General features: G+C 34.9%; 1 protein-coding gene across 2 annotated transcripts in view; it reads left to right on the top strand.

Moving 5' to 3' along the window:
* The window catches only part of BRWD3 (bromodomain and WD repeat domain containing 3), a gene marked incomplete at its 3' end in the record, with an annotated part of 120,625 nt that extends 99,316 nt beyond the window's left edge, over nt 1-21,309 (top strand). For both annotated transcript variants that reach the window (XM_082865336.1, XM_082865335.1), the window contains 14 exons: nt 1,047-1,158; nt 2,105-2,166; nt 2,270-2,425; nt 3,309-3,429; nt 4,441-4,566; nt 4,653-4,731; nt 9,554-9,610; nt 10,701-10,841; nt 11,719-11,793; nt 13,138-13,287; nt 14,593-14,756; nt 15,120-15,217; nt 15,762-15,920; nt 20,555-21,309. In XM_082865336.1, coding sequence (XP_082721462.1) covers nt 1,047-1,158; nt 2,105-2,166; nt 2,270-2,425; nt 3,309-3,429; nt 4,441-4,566; nt 4,653-4,731; nt 9,554-9,610; nt 10,701-10,841; nt 11,719-11,793; nt 13,138-13,287; nt 14,593-14,756; nt 15,120-15,217; nt 15,762-15,920; nt 20,555-21,309 — 2,255 coding nt within the window. The remainder of the gene's footprint in view (nt 1-1,046; nt 1,159-2,104; nt 2,167-2,269; nt 2,426-3,308; nt 3,430-4,440; nt 4,567-4,652; nt 4,732-9,553; nt 9,611-10,700; nt 10,842-11,718; nt 11,794-13,137; nt 13,288-14,592; nt 14,757-15,119; nt 15,218-15,761; nt 15,921-20,554) is intronic.
* Between the last annotated feature and the right edge of the window lie 560 nt (nt 21,310-21,869).

Genomic DNA, 21,869 nt, shown 5'->3' with positions numbered 1-21,869 from the left:
GTAACTTTTAAACCAATTTAACAGAAAGAAATTAGTAGACTGAAAAAGCTGTTAGCCAAATTAGAAAAATTAAATTTTTCTTTTCAGTTAACGTTTCGGTGATTTTATGAACATTGTAAGTGGCATAAAACCTTTTCTGTGAATACCTACTCTATTAGGATACAAATCTGTATTAAAAAGAAAATCTTGAAATGTCAATGGCCATGAAATGGAGTACTTAACACTTGGGCTCTTAAAAGACCTTTACTGATTGTGGGTTTCTCTCTCCTTTCTCTCTCTCTCTCTCTTTCTCTCTGCCCCCCCCACCCCCTCTTCCTCTCCCTCTTCCTCCTCTTCTACCTCTTTCCATCTACCCCTCTGCCCTCCTCCTCTCTCCGTCTCCCCCTCTCCCTTTTTCTCCCTTTCTCTCTTTCCCCTTCTTATTCTCTCCCCCTCTATTCCTCCCCCGTCACTAGCTGTTTAATCTTGGGCAAGATTTTAACCTCTGTTTGCCTCAATTCCATTATCTGTAAAATGGGAATCACATCAGAACATACCTATAAGGTCGATATGAATAAAATGGTACCTGACACAGAGCAACCACTATGTTATTATCTGCTATTAGTACTTTTAAATTCTCCTTTCTTATGTAGGAGAAACATTTTTGTCCACATGGTTGGTTTTGTATTCCTTAGCCATTTAAAGGTACAAAACTAGTATGAAGAGATTTTTAAAAACAAAATGGTGAAACAAAAAATAGAAGAAACAACTGTAGTATCATATGTGCAATACAAAAAGCAGTATGTCTAATGAGCCCAAGTAATTGATAAAAGTTAAATTATATGCGGTAATATGTGATTTATTTCAGAATAATTATTAGCATTTGGAAATCAAAATCCTTGAAGAGGGTAAAATGTAAAATTCACATATATGGAAAACTCAGATTGAAACTTCTAATAATGCTGGATACAATGCTGCTTCTGTATTCAACAAAAACTAGCAATTTAGAGTGGGAACAGAGTGATTATTCTCAAGAGCACTCTTAAGAATTTCTAAAAACATTGTAGGTGATAGATTCCGCAGTATAATAGATGACGCCTGGTGGTTTGGGACCGTGGAGAGTCAGCAGCCTTTTCAACCAGAGTATCCTGATAGTTCTTTCCAGTGTTACAGTGTTCAGTAAGTATATTTATGGTCGTTTACACCTGATATAATACTGTAGTACTATATGGACTTTCTATAAACCCTACCTTACCTAGTCTTATAAGACTTGTACCTGTAAGGAAGTAATCATAGTACCTTTAAGGAAGAAATTTGTTGATAAACCTTTTGGTCCAATATGCATGCTAACACAAAGCAGGAACTGAAGACTTATTTCTGCCTCCCTTATTCCTGTATTTTCTCGTAAGTATTTCTATTTTAGACAAGAATTACAATTATTATTTCATGAAGAGTACTGAAATTAATTCAGTGTTTAAATTAATTGTTACACCTGGAATATAATACTGAATATTTACATAGTCTTTTATTTAATGGTATGAATTCTAGACAGGAGTGACTGCATTATGTTTGGATGTACTGTTTGTCTACAATTTACTTTTGCTGTTCATGAAATACCAGAGTTGTAAGATTCCTAATAAATAAAGCTTTCTTCTCAAGAATGATAGAACAAATGTTTATTCTGTGAAGATTGACTTTTAGTCTCCATATTGTAGATCAAAAGGGAATAATAAACTTTTGGAGAAGCTATAATACTCAACCTGTTAGAATAAATTAGGTTATCTCATAGAAAGAAGTGATCTATTAAATCGACTTTTTTAACCTGAAAGGAATTTTCCAAAGAGATCTTTTTATTCTGTACCCTGGCTTAACATTGAATGTATGCTTGGTTGGAATTAAAAAAAAAAGCCCAGCAGAACTAAGAGTAAGCTTACAACTCTCTTTCATATTGATGGGCTATGTTTTCTCTATTAGAGGCTTATTATTATCTTTGTGTAAGCAAAGTTGTACTTCAAGGAAACTGTATTGTCCCTTTACAAATTTCACCCCCAAGAAGTAATGCAAATTATGCTAGTATATAAAATGTCATCTGAATTTGATTTGTATCTTGTTATTTTTTTAATAGCTGGGACAATAACGAGAGAGAAAAGATGAGTCCCTGGGATATGGAGCCAATTCCAGAAGGAAGTAAATATGCTTTTAAAAAATGAATTATAATTTTTCTAAAAGAAAAATGGCAATAGCATGATTCTAGAAACTAATTATTTCTGATTTTTCACTTTATGCATAGCTGCCTTTCCAGATGAAGTTGGTGCTGGTGTTCCTGTGTCCCAGGAGGAATTGACTGCTTTGCTATACAAACCTCAGGAAGGAGAGTGGGGGGCTCATTCCAGAGATGAGGAATGTGAACGAGTTATTCAGGGCATCAACCACCTTCTTTCCCTGGGTATGGTGAATGTGAAAGAATGTTAGGAAGATGAGAAGGAAAACCAGCAGAATTATAAGTTCTGTAAAAGGAAATGCATTTTCTCACTGTATACTTTTTTTTTTTTTTTTTTTGCGGTATGCGGGCCTCTCACTGTTGTGGCCTCTCCCGTTGCGGAGCACAGGCTCCGGACGCGCAGGCTCAGCAGCCATGGCTCACGGGCCCAGCCGCTCCGCGGCATGTGGGATCCTCCCGGACCGGGGCACGAACCCGTGTCCCCTGCATCGGCAGGCGGACTCTCAACCACTGCGCCACCAGGGAAGCCCTCTCACTGTATACTTTTAACCCAAGAGGCATGGTGATTCTAATTTTAATAATAACATTTTTATTTGCTTGGCCAAAGTAATGACTGGCAAACTTTTTCAGTTCTTGGGCTATAATAGTGAAGGCAGCCATATAGGTGTCTTTTACTTTCTTGAGTCATTTTGGCTCTCTAGCTATTCCCTGAGCCTAACTTTGGATCAATATTTTGGTAAAGACAGTGGGTGCAATAATATATTTTACTCCATGACTATTTATATTTTCTGAAGTATATCACGAGACATTTGACATTTATCCAGAAAAGACATAAATTTGAAGCTAAACACAGTTCTCCTTTAATTTTGTCTTGTTTTTACCGATTTGAACCAGTGTATCATGCATTATTGATTCGTAGATAGAATGTCCAAATAAAAAGAATAACATTATAATAGTATTGGTCTAGTTTTTGCATAATTGAATCATCAGCATTTTAGAAATGTAGTATTATATCACCCACCCTTCTTGTTTATATGTGTTTTTGTTTGTTAACATGAAATGTTAGTGTTCTTTATAATTGTCTTTTTTTATTTTGTAAATGTTGTAGATTTTGCCAGCCCTTTTGCTGTTCCAGTGGATCTCAGTGCCTATCCCTTGTATTGTACTGTAGTTGCTTATCCAACTGACCTCAACACCATCAGGCGGAGACTTGAAAATCGCTTTTACAGGTCTGTTTAATATTTATCATTTCCTAAAAGCTTGTATAGTTTTATATCTTTTGCTTTCCTTTTTGCATAATGATACACTGAGATCTTTGTTTTCATAGTGTAAAATAACCGTTCAGAAGACCCACTCCAAAATTTCTCCTGAAAATTTGGAACACTGATTTCCCTTTATTCAGTAGATTTTCACTCTTCCAGGCTAAGAAGGGGTATGGACAGCGAGGAAATTATGACTAGCAGAAGTCACATATGAAACAAAAACTACAGTTAATTTTAACTTATTAAAAGCAGATTAAGTAGTTTGTGGATTCATCTTGATTATGGTGCTCCAGGGACTTGGAGCATGTTTTAAATCCCCTGTTGGGGAATTAGGCAGCAGTTAATTAGATTTAATTACCAGTCCCAAAATGTGTATAGAAAAAGCCAAGTTATTTTTTCCTTGGTTTTGGTTGGGAGTGGGGTGATTATGGGAAGGCAGTGGAGGGCAGCTTTTGGTACCTCTCTCACCCTAGAGTCTACTGTGTCCTAACCACAATTATTCCATGAAATGGTTATAAATATAACCAGTTGGGTGTATTTTATATCTTTACCTATAATTTCATTCAATAATATATATCATAAAAGCAATGAGGTAAAAATCTGTCCTTTTTGTTTTTTGCTTTTCTCTGAAAACGAAACATTCTTCTGTTGATTTATCAAAGCAGTATTTGTTTGTTTTTGTTACTTTGACCTTGGTCAAATCGCTATTTACCCACAATGTCGTGGGTCAGTTCTTTTCCAAGTTTTCATATCCAAGTTTATAGTCCAGTGGTTCTGAACTCTTGCCTGTGCTTCAAATACTCTAACTATATACCTTTATTAGTGCACATTAGTCACACACATATATTGAGTCACATACATATATCTGAACACCTTTGACATATCATGATTAAATGCCTAGTTGTTCTATGTTGTCTAATCCTAGAATAGACTTTAAATGTATCAACCAAGAGTAACAGGGTATTTTTTCTTTCATAGGAGAATATCAGCATTAATGTGGGAAGTACGCTACATTGAGCATAATGCTAGGACTTTCAATGAGCCAGACAGTCCTATAGTTAAAGCAGCCAAAATTGTAACTGATGTCTTACTTCGCTTTATTGGGTAAGAAGAAGTTTTATCTCCCATAGAGGCTGACTTCTGACTTCTAAAATTTATTGAAATGTATTTTAACTTATCTGTCTTATCAGGGATCAGAGCTGTACTGATATACTGGATACTTATAATAAAATTAAAGCAGAAGAACTAAACAGTACTGATGCAGAGGAGGTAAGAATCACAGCATGATTAGTAGGCATAAATTCCTTTTCTGTCATTTAAAGTACAATAAGTATTATATGTAAGTGTTAAAACTAACTATAGGGGCTTCCCTGGTGGCGCAGTGGTTGAGAGTCCGCCTGCCGATGCAGGGGACACGGGTTTGTGCCCCGGTCTGGGAGGATCCCACATGCCGCGGAGCGGCTGGGCCCATGAGCCATGGCCGCTGAGCCTGCGTGTCTGGAGCCTGTGCTCTGCAATGGGAGAGGCCACAACAGTGAGAGGCCCATGTACAGAAAAAAAAAAAAAAAAAAAAACTAACTATAAGCAGTGAAGCTGATTTCTGAAAGCTGGCTGAACACCTGCATCTTTTTGTATTAAACTCTTTAACCTATATGTAGATAATATATACCAAAAATGTAGTGTGCTACAGCCAGAGAGAGGTGGTCAGTCATCCTTTTTGACACAGTGGGTTTCTGTGATGAGAAATCAATACTTTATTTTCCAGCCCTTGAAAACAGGACAAAGCACTAATCAGTGTTTTAAAAGAATGGTTAGTTGATGGTAGTTTCAGTAGGGATTAATTTTCTACACAGTATATATAAAATTTTAAAGTATTTTATAATTTTAAACTTGAAAGTCTACATTTTTAGTACTTTAGTACTTTCATGGAATTGCTATTTGATTTCCTTTACGAAAATTTGCAAACATAAACCAGTTTTTCTTAATGAAATGGAATTAGTATTGTCAGTAGACCCTCACATATCTTATTTCCCCACCCAGTCATATCCCTAATTTACATTAAGCTATTTGTGACTAGAGGCTATGATAGAAGCAAAAACCAAGATAAAAGGCTTAAACAGTAATGAAAAGTGATAATTCAAAAATATTTAATGGAAAACAATTCATCCCAGGGATGAGTGACTCAGATATGCTGGATTTTATTGCAGTGGCTATTATTGTACAGAGGTATTTTACATGTTTATATTTTCTGTACTGTTAATTCCCAGAATGGTAAATCTCCAGTGTTTTTATTTTTTTTATTTATTTTTTCCCCCGTGTTTTTAAATTTTACAAAAATGTATTTGACTATAAAATGTTGTAAGTATTATTGAAGTTAAATGTTATTTACATATTAAGGAAAACTCAGATATGCCAATTAGATATTATCCTCCTGAAACTAATGAAAAATTTATCATTCTTATTCCTAATATTTTCTCTGACCTTTCATATAAATGCATTTTGATTCAGAATTTGATGTAGCAAGAATACCTCCTCAAAGTAGCATTACTTGGATTAGAATAGGAAATTAAAGTAAAATGTAATTCAGCAACCTTACTTTTCCTTTCTTCCTCCCTCCCTCCCTCCCTCTCTCCCTTCCTCCCTCCCTCCCTCCTTCCCTTCCTTCCTTTCTTTCAACATTTAGGTTCTACTCTTTAAGTAAATTGCAGTTGTACAATACAGTGTTATCAATTATAGTCACCATGGTTTACATTAGATCCTTATATCCTCAGACCTTATTCATCTTCTAGCTGGAAGTTTGTATCCTTTTACCACCCTCTCCATATTCCCCCCCACCATCTGGTCCACCACCCAACCGCTTTTCTGTACTCTGTTTCTATGAGTTTGACTTTCCCTTTTTTTAAAGATTCTACATATGAGTGATACCATGCAGTATTTGTCTTTCTTTGTCTGACTTATTTCACTTAGCATAATGCCCTCAAGGTCCATCTGCATTGTCACAAATGGCAGAATTACCTTCTTTCTTAAGGCTGAATAATATTCCATTGTGTATATATATATATACCATATCTTCTCTGTCCATTCATCTGTTGACAGACAGATTGTTTCCATATCTTAGCTATTGTGAATAATACTGCAATGAACATGGGAGTACAACTTTATATCTTTGATATCTTGTTTTTATTTCCTTTAGATATATACCCATAAGTGACATTGCTGGATCATATGGTAGTTCTGTTTTTAATTTTTTGAGGAACCTCCATACTGTTTTCCATAGTGGCTGTACCGATTTACATTACTACCAACAGTGCACAAGGACTCTCTTTTCTCCACATCCTCGCCAGCACTTGTTATTTCTTTGTCTATTTGATAATAACCATTCTAACAGGTGTGAGGTGATATTTCACTGTGGTTTTCCTTTGCTTTTCCCTGATGATTAGTGATGTTGAGTGCCTTTTCATGTACCTGTTTGTCGTTTGGATGTCTCCTTTGAAAAATGTCTATTCAGTTTCTCTGCCCATTTTTTAACTGGATTATTTGTTCTTTTGCTATCAAGTTGTTTATATCTTTTGGATATTAACCCCTATCAAATATATGATTTGCAAATATTTTCTCCCATTTGGTATATTGCCTTTCATTTTGTTGATGGTTTTCTTTACTGTGCAGAAGCTTTCTAGTCTGATGTAGTTCCACTTGTTTATTTTTGCTTTTGTTGCCTTTTATTACCTTTGCATTTTGTCACATCCAAAAACATCATTGTCAAGACCAATGTCAAGCAGCTTACACCCCTGTGTTTTCTCTTAGGAGTTGTTTTTTTTTTGTTTTTTTTTGCGGTACGCGGGCTTCTCACTGTTGCGGCCTCTCCTGTTGTGGAGCACAGGCTCCAGACGCACAGGCTCAGCGGCCATGGCTCACGGGCCCAGCCACTCCGCGGCATGTGAGATCTTCCTGGACCAGGACACGAACTCGTGTCCCCTGCCTCGGCAGGCGGACTCTCAACCACTGCACCACCAGGGAAGCCCTCTCTTAGGAGCTTTATGGTTTCATGTCTTACATCCAAGTCCTTAATCCATTTTGAGTTGTGTTTAATGTATGGTGTAAGATAGGTGTCCAGTTCCATTCTTTTGCAGGTGGATATCCACTTTTCCCAGCACAATTTATTGAAGAAACTATCCTTTCCCTATTTTATATTCTTGGCTCCTCTGTTGTAAATTAATTGACCAATATGCATGGGTTTATTTCTGTGCTCTATTCTGTTCCATTGATCTGTGTGTTTTATGTCAATACCATACTCTTGTGATTACTATATCTTTGTAATATAGTTTGGTATCAGGAGGTGTGATGCCTCCAGCTCTGTTCTTCTTTCTCAAGATTGCTATTAGAATTCTTTTATATGGTTCCATATGAATTTTAAGATTATTTTCTATTTCTGCAAAAAATGCTGTTGGAAATTGTGTTGAATCTGTATATTGCTTTGAGTAGTACAGACATTTTAACGATATTAATTTTTCCAGTCCATGAGCATGGAAAAAAATTTCCATTTATTTGTGTATTCTTCTGTTTCATCAATGTATTATAGTTTTCAGTGTCCAGATCTTTCAACTCCTTGGTTAAATTTATTCCTAGGTATTTTATTCTTTTTGATGCAATTATAAATGGCATTATTTTCTTAATTTCTCTTTCTGATAGCCCATTATTAGTGTATAGAAACACAACTTATTTTTGTATATTGATTTTGTATCCTTTACTGAATTTGTTGATTAGTTCTAGCAGTTTTTTGGTGGAGTATTTAGAGTTTTCTATATGTAATATTATGTCATCTGCTAACAGAGACAGTATTACTTCTTCCTTTTTAATTTGGATGTCTTTTGTTTTTCTTGACTAATTGTTCTAGCTAGGGCTTCCAATACTATGTTAAATAAAATAAAAGAGTGGACATCCTTGTCTCGTTCCTGATCTTAGAGGAAAAGCTTTTGGGTTTTTTTCCATTGACCATGAAGTTAGCTGTGAGTTTGTCATATATGGCCTTTATTATGTTGAAATAAAATCTATACCTATTTTGTTATATCTTTTGGATATTAACCCCCCAGGGAGTTTTTATCATGGATGGATGTTGCTCACCTCAGAATGGCACTCTGGGTTAGAATAGAAAATTAAAGTAAAATGTAATTCAGCAATTTTAGAAAGGGAAACCAATGGCTCATGAGCTACTTTGCTTTCTTTTTTTAAAAAAAATTTATTGGGGTATAGTTGATTTGCAATGTTGTGTTAGTTTCAGGTGTACAGCAAAGTGAATCTGTTATACATATACCTATATCCACTCTTTTTTAGATTATTTTCCCATATAGGCCATTACAGAGTACTGAGTACAGTTCCCTGTGCTAGGCAGTAGGTCCTTATTAGTTATCTATTTTATATATAGTAGTGTGTATATGTCAATCCCAATCTTCCAATTTATCCCTCCCCCACCCTTACCCGCCTGGTAACCATAAGTTTATTTTCTACATCTGTAACTCTATTCCTATTTTGTAGATAAGTTCACTTGTAGCCATTTTCTAGATTCTCTGAGGCATTACCAGTGTGCTTCACCATCACCAAGTTAATAGTGGTGTGTGGGCCTTGCCTCTTTGTATTAAAAAACTAACCCTCAGAGGGATACTTAACTGAATCTTATGTTTTAATACACATTCATATTTTCCCTATAGAAAAGAGATATATTTCTTGAAGTAGCAAAAGATTAATCATGAGTAATTCCTGATTATAGTATATTAAATTATCATGTCATATAAAATAAGTTTCTTTAAAAAATACTAACATTTAGGTACAACTTTAGATACCAATCATTGTACTCTCCCCCTCATTTCCTATTCTGATTTAAAGAGAAACCTCATTTACTCTTCTTTTCCCAGTATATTTTCCAACTTGTATATAGCATGTAGGTGAAGTTTGGAGTGAGTCTCCCTCTCACCTTTGTTCTGTTGCCTGCTCCAATGAGGGAGTTAATTGTGATTATATTTGCCATTTCTTTGTAAATTTGTAAAAGACTGAATATAACTTAATATCTTCTCCCACTCTTCCTTTTTAATTTTAGGATACAGAAATGGTTGATTTAGATTCAGATGGTCCTGGTACTTCATCTGGAAGAAGGGTAAGTGGATAAATGAACTGCTGATAAGAAAAAAATTCAGGCTTCCTGTGTCAGGGATCCCTAAGACCAACTCCGCATATTTGGAGAGTTGCTAGAAAGACTTATGGAACTCAGTATATATACTTGTTAACTCATCGCTAAGGTTTATGACAGTGACACAGTAAGGATACACAGCTGGATCACAAGGAAAAAGATACAGGCAGAGTCTGGAGGAATCCATGTGCAGGTTTCTTTATGTTCTCTCTCTCCTCTGAAGGGCCACACAGAGTACATTCTTTTCCCACAGTGAAAATGTAGCAACATGTGTGTGATTAGAGACTGATCTCCCAAAGAATTTATTGGGAGTTTGTTATGTAGACCCCATCTAGCTAGCACATGCCAAGATTCCAGACTCACAGAAAGCAGGAAAGCATAGGAAATGTACAGGAAAGTGAATGTTCAGCACAAGTGACATTCTTTGTACAAACAGTGTGGGCACAGTAAACCACCTTTATTATTTAGAAAAGAGTTCAAGTACCAGGTTCCTAGATGCCAGTCAAGGGCCAACCTTATAAGCAAGCCCTGCTAAAGATAGCCTCAGGTCTGTTATGTTAACTCTGTTCTGCACACTTCTCCTCTATGATAATTAAACAAACATTTGTTGTATATAAGGAAAATGTTCCCTTTCAAATACTGAAACAGATTGTATAAAAAAGGCATCAAATAGTAAAGGCAAGAATATATTATGACCACAAAGGATTTACTTAAGAATATATATATTGTTCAATTGTTATTTTGAGAAAATTACAGTGCCATTGTCAAATATTCTTAACTAGCAGCAAAGACTAAGGTATTAAAATTATTGACCTTGTAGATTTTCTTAAAATGAGAATTCAGAATGCTAGAATTATTGCTGTTTCTAAGAATATAATATCCAGTTTTTACTTGTTTATATTTTTGCCAGGGAGAATGATGTTTAATCTAAACTAAGAAATTTTTAAATAGCAGCTGCTCTATCTTAAATAGATATATATTAACAGAGGAAGACAGGAAAAAATCAATGAAGACTTAAGGAAAGAGCTTTTAGATATAATTCTTTTAAAATCTACAGGTCAAATGCCGAGGCAGAAGACTGTCTTTAAAGTGTAATCCTGATGCTTGGAGAAAACAATGCACAGAACTGTTGGGCCTCATTTATGAACGTGAAGACTCAGAGCCATTTCGACAGCCATCTGATCCTCTTTCCTACCCAGTAAGTATAGTTATTTAACTAATTACCAATATGTAATTTCCCATAAATGTCCATGCTAAGTTCTAGTTAAGAGCCCTTTCCCCCCTTTCTTCCTTCCTTCCTTCTTCCTTCTTTGTTTGTGTATCTTTGAATTGTGAAAGTGTGTAGTGTGATTAGTCATGACTTTTTAAAATGCCTGACATGTACTTTGTAAATTACACAGTTGTAAACCAAATTTTAATCTAAACATCTTTGCATTTCCTTGCTGCTTTTATTTTGCCTATTTGTTTAATGCATTTTATTAACTTCTAATAAACTTCTACACACTGGAGACCCTTGATAACATATGTCAGCCCTATTTAATTTACAATAAATAAGTTATTAAATATGATCACTTAGAGTAATCAATATACCATATTACTTTTCATCAAAGATAAAAGCATGAGAACTTAAATTACAGGATACCTTTTCTAGGAGTATATCTATTTACATGTTGAACAACCTTTTAGTATAGATAGCAAATCTGTTTTAGCTTTTTCAGAAAAAAGGTACAGCAATATTTCAGAAATACATCAAACTATCCTCTGAAATTAGTAAACATCAATATTCTCTGCATAAACAGGTTTCAGTTGGGAAAAAATATTATTCCAATAAGGAACAAAATTACATTCAACAAAACGATTTGTTTTTGTAGGGGGTTTAGGTAGAATAAATTAGTTTTGTATTTTTCATGGTAGAGGAGAATGGTGAATGTAGAATTCCTTCATCTTAAATTATAGTTAGTAAAAACATAATTCCTATTTATGGATCTTTGAGCTTTAAATCATAATTGCATTGCAAGTCTTGATATTTTGTTATGGTGGTCTGGAAATACAATATATCTTCTTTACCCTAATAGGGCCATCAAGAGCAAGAGGGCGAATCCTCTGAGTCAGTTATTCCAGAACGACAACAAGATCCATCTCTTTGTGAGGTAGGCCTAGTAGTCTCTTAAAAGGCATATATGTTCTAGTTGTTTGTGTGTTGTTTTACTTTTTTAAATCCCCATACTGTAAACAAACCTTTTATAATTTATAAAGCTATTTTTCAACTTTGCTTACTATCTTTTTACCTTTGTTTGAGATTTTGGTTGTTTATTTTTTGTCTTTTAAACAACACATGCTCTGGAGAGTTCTTTGTAGCATCTGGGTAGATGTTTGTTTCTATAGTTCTAAAGCTACTGTAGCAGAGTAGAAAACATCAATTACACAACATAATTGTGTCTGTAACTGCAGCTGATTGTTCCCAGTGGGACTTTATTCAGCAGGCTGACTGGGTCTTTTGAGTTTTGGTCACTGTATTGCATGAAGTTCCAATATTTTTTCTCTATGAAAATCTTTGTTTCATAAGCCATATTATGTTGGAATACACTTTGGTTTTTATGATTTAAGCAAAAAAATTTAAGAAGATACATTAAGATCAACTGTGATTTCTCATACTTTGAAAAATACTTTCTCTTTTTATAATACCTTTCTTCTGCCCCTTCATCTGGCCCTTTGGCTTCTCTTTTGAGAGAAATGTTGTGCTTTTATTTCTTAATGATTCTAAGTAGGATGAAGGATCTAATATTGACTATGGTTTTCACTCCAGAACATGTTTATTATTGGTGGTTGTGGTATACATAAGTATAAATTTCAGATGTAATTCCATATGATAACCCTAGGAATATCTTAACTAGACTTGAAAGATTTAGATTAAAATAGAAAGAATCTTCTCCTACCCCTAACTAATAAAGATCAAACTAATCATGAATCTGAGACTGAAGACTTTAGATGAAGCACAAGTGTCACATTTATTTAAAAACAAAAAGATAGGAGAAAGGCACAAACATGGCCAATTTGATTTTGACCTTCAACTAATGACAGTTTAGGTAGAATGCCCTCATGCCAACTCCCTGGCACATTGCTCAATGAAAGTAGAAGATGGGATTATTCACACAGAATTAAATAGTTCCATGTCACAAATTAGCTACCTATTTCCAAGATATTCCCATCTATGTAGAGATGAAGCCAGTGGCTGTGGATTTTCTGTTCTGTCCCTTGAGAGAGTCATATGGTTTTCTATTGAAGGGTGAGGGCTAAGACCCTCCCACAGACCCCTGCTGTTTCCCTGAGCCACCAAAAGACCTCTATTAAATGGATGGTTTGGGACTACAAAGAGGTAACTGGCAGATTGAAGAGCAGTGTGTTTGTTTCATGATGATGCAAATCTCAGTCCCATTGTATTATGTAGTGTTGTTACTCAGCCTGTGTGTTTAATAACACATTCTTCTTTGTAGGATTGTCATGTTATAGACACTCCTATGGACTTCAGCACTGTGAAAGAAACTTTGGAAGCAGGAAACTATGGTAGTCCTCTGGAATTTTATAAGGATGTTCGCCAAATATTCAGCAACTCCAAAGCTTATACCTCTAATAAAAAGTCAAGGGTATGAAAAAAACAATATTAGGTGGATTAATTACCTAAGTGTTTAGTTATATATATCAGGCAATTTTCTTTCACCAGTTTTAAAATTGCTAAACAAGTATGTACTACCATTCTGACACAGTTTCTAAAGTTTGATTCTCAGTACTTTCTCTGAAACAGTTTATTAAGCATGCATTAAAGATACATTTAGCATAGTCATTCTGAAATTAAGCCCTACTTCCTTTCTCCTACCTGCCTCTTCTTTACTCTTAAGTAATACCTGTATTTGCCAGAGAGAAGTCAAGGAAAGGAGTGGTAGAAATTTGAGTACTCTTTAATATGTCCAATAAATAATTTGATAAATAAAAGTGGTTGACAGGATTAATTTATATGAAATATTTAGATTAGCTCTGAATATTTATGTTCCCTTTATTATAACAAATTAGTGAACTATATTGGGAAATTATAACTGTTTATTCATACTCACATTTAATACTTTCTCTGTGTTTTGTCAGCACTTAAACATCTTGAGAACAAAAAAGTAATAATTTTTGTGTTTTCTAATCACTAGTAACTGATTAACTTTTAAATCAATTGCGCAGTAGGTATATACATGCTCACTTCCACTTCATATGAAATGAATTTTCACTGATTTCTGTACACATAATTTTTCACACTTGATTTATTTTCTACATTTACATGTGTACTGATAAATGTTTGTATAATCTTTAAACAGTAGGTTTTATATTTTGAAGCCTTTTTAAAAATATATATTATGAACATTTTTCCATCTTATTATTACTCTTTGAAAACAGAAGAGTAGGTGGTTTTGTGTTGTTTAACCAGCGTCCTGGTGCTAGAGATTTAGGTTGTTTTTAGTTTTTCACTTTAAATGGATAATGCTGTGGCTAACATCTTTAACATCCTTGAACGTAATTATTTTGTGTGTGTAATTCTCTGATATTTCCTTAGGATAAATTCCTAAAGATGAAATTATTAGCCAAAGGATGTATATATTTTAAGGTTTTTGGCAAATATTGCAGATTGTCCTTAGAATGTTGTTCAGGTTAAAATACCCACTGGCAATGTATAAGAATGTTTTTTCCTCCCCTTTCCAACATTGTATATTATCTTTTAAAAATCTTTATTAATTTGTAGGTAAAAATGGTATTTTGTTTTAGTTCTTCAGGAAGAATTTTTCAAGTGTAAGAAGCACATATATTATGTCTGAAAGGATGATGTTGATATTGTTCAGGCATGTTTATAACCTGTTATTTTTATATAATTAAAGTAGTTGGTAAAACAAGACTAATTTCTACCTTTTCAGATCTATAGCATGACATTGCGATTATCTGCCTTATTTGAAAGTCATATTAAAAATATCATCTCTGAATATAAGTCAGCAATCCAGAGTCAAAAGAGGAGAAGGCCACGGTACAGAAAACGTCTAAGAAGCAGCAGCAGTTCATTATCTAGTAGCAGAGCTCCTAGGTATATTACATTGACATAACAGTTTAGTTTTCAAAGCATCTTGTATGTATTACCTCACTTCTTAAAGTTTATTGACTACTTTGAGGGAATCCAAGAGATTTTTTTGTTGTTGTTAGAACTCTTATGCCTGTGTAAAGGTGGAGCTGGTAACCCAAAGCTTTTTTAAATGGATTTTACTATACCAAAACCTTTTTTTTTTAATTTTAATGATTGAAATTTAACTTTGTCCTATTACCAATTTGAATTGTTTCACTTAAATTATATTGCATTTCTTCTTTGCTTAGCTTAAGCATTTTGTATCATACTATCATAATATATTGCTAATAGAAAAATTTGTTCATTATTATATATTTTTACTTATAGTCCAAAAGGGAAACAGAAACAAATGAAGTTACAGCCTAAAAATGACCAGAATACCTCAGTGTCTTATGCCAGGACTAGCTCTCCTTTCTCATCTCCTGGTAAATATGTCTTTTGTTTTTGGTGTTCTGTATTTTAGTTTAACTAAAGAATATAGAAGAGGCAGCATGGTTTATAATGCAAGGAGCAGTGGATTTGGATGTATCAATAGAAAAATTGCATTTTATCCCCAGTTCTCTGTGGCCCTGGGTAAGACATTAGGTCATAGGACTTAGTTTCTTCATTTTTAAAGTAAGGGTGTTAAGACTAGATGAATTTTAAAGTCACTTAGTTTTAAAATTATGTGACTTTATGATTTTTAACATCTGTAATATCTCATACCACTCATCTATAATATACTTGCCAACCTAAGAGTTGAAGATTCATAATGTGGGGAGGTGGTTTTCTTGGACAAGTTTTTCTGACAAACTGCTTGAAAGCTTAATGATGTAATAAAACATTTGTTCTCAAAATATTCATATTTTCTTTAAACAATTTGTAATTTTGATGTTAGAGTGAAATAACTGAGATATAGTTTTAAAAACAGCCTGTTAAATTTTTCTGAAAACATAATTATGTTAACATTACAATCTTTTTAAATGTAAGTTTCAGATGCTGCTGAAGGGCTGTCACTGTATTTACTTGATGATGAACTGGATGGGCCATTTTCTTCATCGAGCTTCAGTGGATATAGCCGAAGTGGAAATAGCCATGACCCAGGGAAAGCCAAATCATTTCGAAATAAAGTTTTGCCGATTAAACAAGGTAAGAAATAAATATGGACAGGGCATTTATTCTTTGTTCCTTTATGATGGCAGACAAATCATTTAAAAGCTGATATATTTAGGTAGTAAAAATTAGCATGTTCTTATAGTTAATGAGGATTTCAATATTGTCAGACTTGAGTCAGATAGGATTTCATATGCAGATTTCCAAACATATCTTAGTCTTTTAAAATAAAATTTAAAATGAGTAGGGAGAAAAAACTAAATGAAGAGATCTTTCCCCAAGCACGTAAAACTAGACTGTTTGACACATTTAGGGCTTTTCATATTATTAAACCATATTAATAAGAGAGGAAAAAAATCCAAAAATCACCTTTAAATAGGCCTCATATTTTTGGGGGCTACCCCAATTTTACAAAAGGGTTTGTGTTGAAAAGTGAGCCTTCTTTCAGTCAACATCCACTTCTAAAACCTTCCTTTGGTTTCCCAGTTATGTTACTCAGATATTCTCTTCCTTCAGGGGCCTGCTGTCTCAATAATTCAGGGGTTTTCAGACTGTTCTACCTATTTCTGAGTAATCCAAAGAGGTACTTCAAAAATACTCAGAAGAGCTTTCTCCTTTCAACCAGAGCAACTCTGTTTTTTATTTCATGTGATGAGCTTTCATATAACTTTTATTTGAAGAAAAATTTTCACTGCTTAAAAAGAAATCCCTGACCTAATAATTCATTATCAGGTACATCCATTTTGGACTATGTCTGAGGGCATCAGTTATAAATACTGGAAGGTTATTGTTGTTATGCAGACTTTCTTCTTATACTTAGTCCTATGTTATGGACCCTGAGCATGTTCACAGAAAGTTCTAATATGTTCATCTATTTAAAGTTTGTGAAGAATGATTAATATGCTTTTATAAATATCTTTATTGGAATATATATTTCTATTTTATATAAATTTTTAATGAAAGATTAAGTAGCTTATCCATTGTTATTGAAGTATCAAATAACTTAAAAATAGATGTTCTAAAGATATATTTTATATCAGTTATGTGAGAAATATTGAAACTTCAGATTACTTTAAAATAATTAGTGCCTTTATTTTTCCAATTTATATCTTTACCCTCTCCTCTGATCCTGCTGCACATTGCATACTCATGGCACTTCTCTTTTTGCCCTTTCCTTCACTGTCAAGCTTTTAGAAAGAATAGCTTATACTTCCTACCTCTATTTTCTTTCCATCTAAACATTCCTTTATGCTTTGTAGTCTGGCCTCTGCCCATACCACTCTCCAAAAGCTTTTCTCCCCCGAATCACCAGTAATCTTCAGTGACCAACCAGTCCTTTTCTTAGTCCCCATCTCCTTGATCTCTCTGTATCATTGCATGCTATTGACTACCCCCTCTAGGAACTCCACTGCCTGGCTTCTATACTCTACTGATCCTATATCTCTGTTTCTCCTATATTTCTATATTTTGTCTTTTCTTTGGCCTTTCATGCCTCCTATTTGCAGTTTCTCACTTTTTTTGTCCTCTACAAATAAAGGAATTTAATAACTACATCTATCATCTTTATGCTGATGACTCCAAATTCATATATCTAGCCCTAATATCTCTTTATTCTACCAGTCTCATTTCCAGTACTTCTTAAAAAAATTTCCCTTGAGTGCTTATCATCCATTTTTATGTTTCAAGCTTGCTTCTTTTTTTTGCACTCACTATTTTCGTTAATGGCACCATCATCTTCTGAGTCATCCAACTTAAAATCTTACAGTGTTCTTTGACTCACCTTTTATCCCTCATAAGTGTCAGTTGCTAAGTTTTGTGAATTCTACAACTTTTAGTATCACTCAAATCTCTTGCTACAGTTTGTATTGCTATCCCCATAGTCTCTAGCCTAGTATAGTAGTCAACATGGGCTGTCACAGCAAGACACCACAGATTGGCTTAAACAACAGATATTCATTTTTAGCAGCTATATTGAGATACCATTTGACATATAAAAATTGTATATATTTAAAGCGTACAATTTGATATTTTGATATACATACACACCATGAAATGGTCACGACAATCAAACTAATTAACATATCCATCACCTCTACATAGTTACCGAGTGTGTTGAGAAGATTTAAGGTCTATCCTCATAGCAAATTTCAGGTATACAATACAGTATTGTTAACTGTAGTCACCATGCTGTACATTTGATATCCAGAATAACTGAATCTTTGTACCCTTTAACCAACACCTCCCCATTTTTCTTCCCTCCATCCCCTGGCAACCTCCATCCTACTTTCTCCCTCTATGAGTATGACTGTTTTAGATTATAGATATAAGTGATATCATGCAATATTTCTCTTTCTGTATCTTGCATATTTTGCTTAGCATAATGTCCTCCAGCTCCATGCATGTTGTCGTAAATGGCAATATTTCCTTCTTTTATCCATTCATCTGTGGAAAGACATACAGGTTGTTTCCATGTCTTGACTGTTGTGAATAATGCTACACTGAACATGGGAATACAGATATCTCTTCAAGATGCTGATTTCAATTTCTTTGGGTATATATCCAGAAGTGGGTTTGCTGGATCAAATGGTAGTTCTATTTTTAGTTTTTTTTAGGGAACCTCCGTACTGATTTCCATAATGGCTGTACTAATTTACTTTTTCGCCAACAGTGTACAAGGGTTCCCTTTTCTCCACATCCTCGCCAACACTAGTTATCTTTTATCATTTTGATATTAGCAACCCTAACAGGTGTGAGGTGATATCTGATTGTGTTTTTGATTTACATTCCCTGATGGTTAGAGATGTTGAGCACCTTTTCATATACCTACAACAGTCATTTATTTTCTCACAGTTCTGGAGGCTCAAAATCCAAGATCAAGGTGCCAGCAGGGTTGGTGTCTGGTAAGGGCTTTCTTCCTGGCTTGCTCATGGCTACCTTCTCCCTGTGTCCTCGTGTGAGTTTTTTCTTTGCATACACAGACAGGGAGAACAAGTGAGCACTGGTGTGTCTTTCTCTTATAAGGACATAGGCGAGTCCTGGTGCATTAGGGCCCACCTACCCTTATGATTTCATTTAATTTTAATTACTTCCTTAAAGGCTCTACATACAGTCATATTGGGGGTTAGGGCTTCAGCATATGTATTTGGCGGAGTGGAGTGGGCACACAAAATTCAGTCCATAACACCTAGACTATTAGACTAATCTTGTAATTGTGGTTACCATACAACCCTACTCTTTGCTCTCTCCAATTTTTCCAGTCCACTCTCCTGTTTTCCTCCTACCTCGCTTATCTTTGCCAATTGTTCTTTATCTTTAAATGTTGGAATATACCAAGTCTCAGTCCTCAGCCACCTTCTCTCTCTTTACTTGCTCTCTCAGTGAGCTTTCTTATTTCTCTTTACACTAAATGTTATCTCTTTACTGAAAATTTCCAAAATTATATCTCCAACTCTATCCAAGTCTCCCCTGAGTTCTGGACTGGTATATCCACTTGCTTTTTTTCTTTTTCAAATGTCTTGACTTGGATTTCTAGTAGTATTTCTATCTGGAATCTTGATTTTTTCTTTCCACCAGATTGCCCAAACCTATTCTCCTTCATTGTTCTCTAACCTAGCAATATATCTCTACCATTCACCAAGTTACTCAGGCATAAAACCTAGGAGTTGATCTTCATTTTGTGCTTAACACTTGACATCCAATCCATCAGCAATTTCTGTCAGTTTGAACTATGAAGCTTGGTTCTGGTAGCTCCCCCAGAAGGAAATATTCTAAATCTAATCACTTATCATCACCTCTATTGATACATCTCTCATCATCTCTTACCTAGACCATTGCAATGTACTCCCAACTGATCTCTGTTTTCAGTCTTGCCCTCCTATATTCCATTCTCTATACAGCAACCATAGCACTCTTAAAAATGTAAATCAGATCCTGTCATTCTCTAGCTTTAAAACTCTCCACTGGCAGTCATCTCCTACTACTTCTTATTTTTCTCTTCTACTCTAATTATATGGGGTTCTTGTTTCCTTCAGTGGAATGTTCTTTCCCCAGATCTCACTTCATTCAGTTCTTTTCTCAAATACTGCCTCAGCAGAAAAGTCTTCCCTATTTAATATACCCCCCATACATATATTCACACTCTTTTTTTTTACCCACTTTTCTTTTTCTTTATAACCCATATTAGTACTTGAAGTTATATTATCTATTTGTTTACTTCATTGTCTATCAGGGTTTCCACACTAAAATATAAATTCAAAGATCAAGGACTTTGTCTCATCATTGCCATATTCCAAAGTCCATACAATGCCTGGCAGATAGTAGGTAATCAATAATATTTGTTGAATGAATGAATAAAATTATTCTGATACATGTTCCCAGATTATTCCTTCTAGAGTTCAAGCCCTTAAAATTTCTACCTAGCTATCTCACCACCCATCATCCCTCTACACTCCCCCCATCCCCTGCAAAAAGCAATCAGATAAAAATTAAAACCTTAGTATCTTTCATTTCAAACAGGTTTAAATTCATACTCCAGCACTCTCCATGATTTTACCCCATCTATCTTTGGGCACCAAATGTATTTTGATAGACTTTTAATTTTACTTTTGAACCTAAATAACCATCTTATCAATGTCAAAGCTTAACTTTAAAAATTATTCATCTTGATTTAGATCACTCCCTTGATGGACCCCTTACAAATGGTGATGGCAGAGAGCCCCGGGCAGGAATCAAGAGAAAACTACTTAGTGCATCAGAAGAAGATGAGAGCGTGGGAAGAGAAGAGAAAGAGAAAAAAGAAACAAATGAGAAATCACATTTATCTTCCTCAGAGAGTGGAGAGTTAGGATCCAGTTTAAGTTCTGAAAGTACCTGTGGTTCTGATTCTGACTCTGAATCAACTTCCAGAACAGATCAAGATTACGTAGATGGAGACCATGACTATAGCAAATTCATACAAACTAGGCCTAAAAGAAAACTCAGAAAGCAATATGCCAATGGAAAAAGAAACTGGAAGACGAGAGGCACGGGAGGAAGAGGCAGATGGGGCAGATGGGGTAGATGGAGTAGAGGAGGCAGAGGAAGAGGAGGCAGGGGACGAGGCAGTCGAGGAAGAGGTGGAGGTGGCACGAGAGGGAGAGGGAGAGGGAGAGGAGGAAGAGGTGCCTCTAGAGGAGCCACCAGAGCCAAACGTGCACGTATTGCAGATGATGAATTTGATACTATGTTTTCAGGACGTTTCAGTAGACTGCCTCGAATTAAAACAAGAAACCAAGGCAGGAGGACTGTTTTATATAATGATGATTCTGATAATGACAATTTTGTGTCCACTGAAGATCCTCTAAATCTTGGTACATCCAGATCAGGCAGAGTCCGTAAAATGACAGAAAAAGCCAGGGTTAGCCATCTCATGGGATGGAATTATTAACAGTTAATAAATTTAGAATAATTTTAAAAATTTAATGGCCTTCTACTGCAGGGAATTTACCAGGAAATCTACAAAGCAAGTTGTGTGGGGACTTCTGCTTCCTTTCACATTGGTGCTTTTCCATTATGCCAGTATACATTTGTTTCAAGACTTTTGATCTCCACACTTCATTTGTTCAAACAAGCCTTACTCATTAGGCCTTAAATTAAAAAAAAATCTACACACACACACACACACACACACACACACACCACAGACACACTACAGATTTACTACATGAAGGGAGCATTCAGCTTCTTAAGAGTAGCATGACATTTTTATCTCAATGGAATATCCCTCTTTTGCTTTTGTATCACAGAAGTATAGCACCTTCTTACAGAGTTTTATATAGTTTGTTTTTGCCATTTTGATTCCTGTACCAGTAATAATAACTTTTGCACAATACACCAATCCTAAAGGCAGCTATTAAATGTTTACAGTTTCTATATTGTAAGAACGATCTGGATTATTTTACTCTTCCCAGGCCAAACTTTCATGAATTGTACTGAACTGAAGTATAT

The sequence above is a fragment of the Leucopleurus acutus genome, assembly GCF_964270905.1.
Source record: "Leucopleurus acutus genome assembly, chromosome: X".
Taxonomy (NCBI): domain Eukaryota; kingdom Metazoa; phylum Chordata; class Mammalia; order Artiodactyla; family Delphinidae; genus Leucopleurus; species Leucopleurus acutus.
This window is presented reverse-complemented; position numbering and strand designations above follow the sequence as displayed.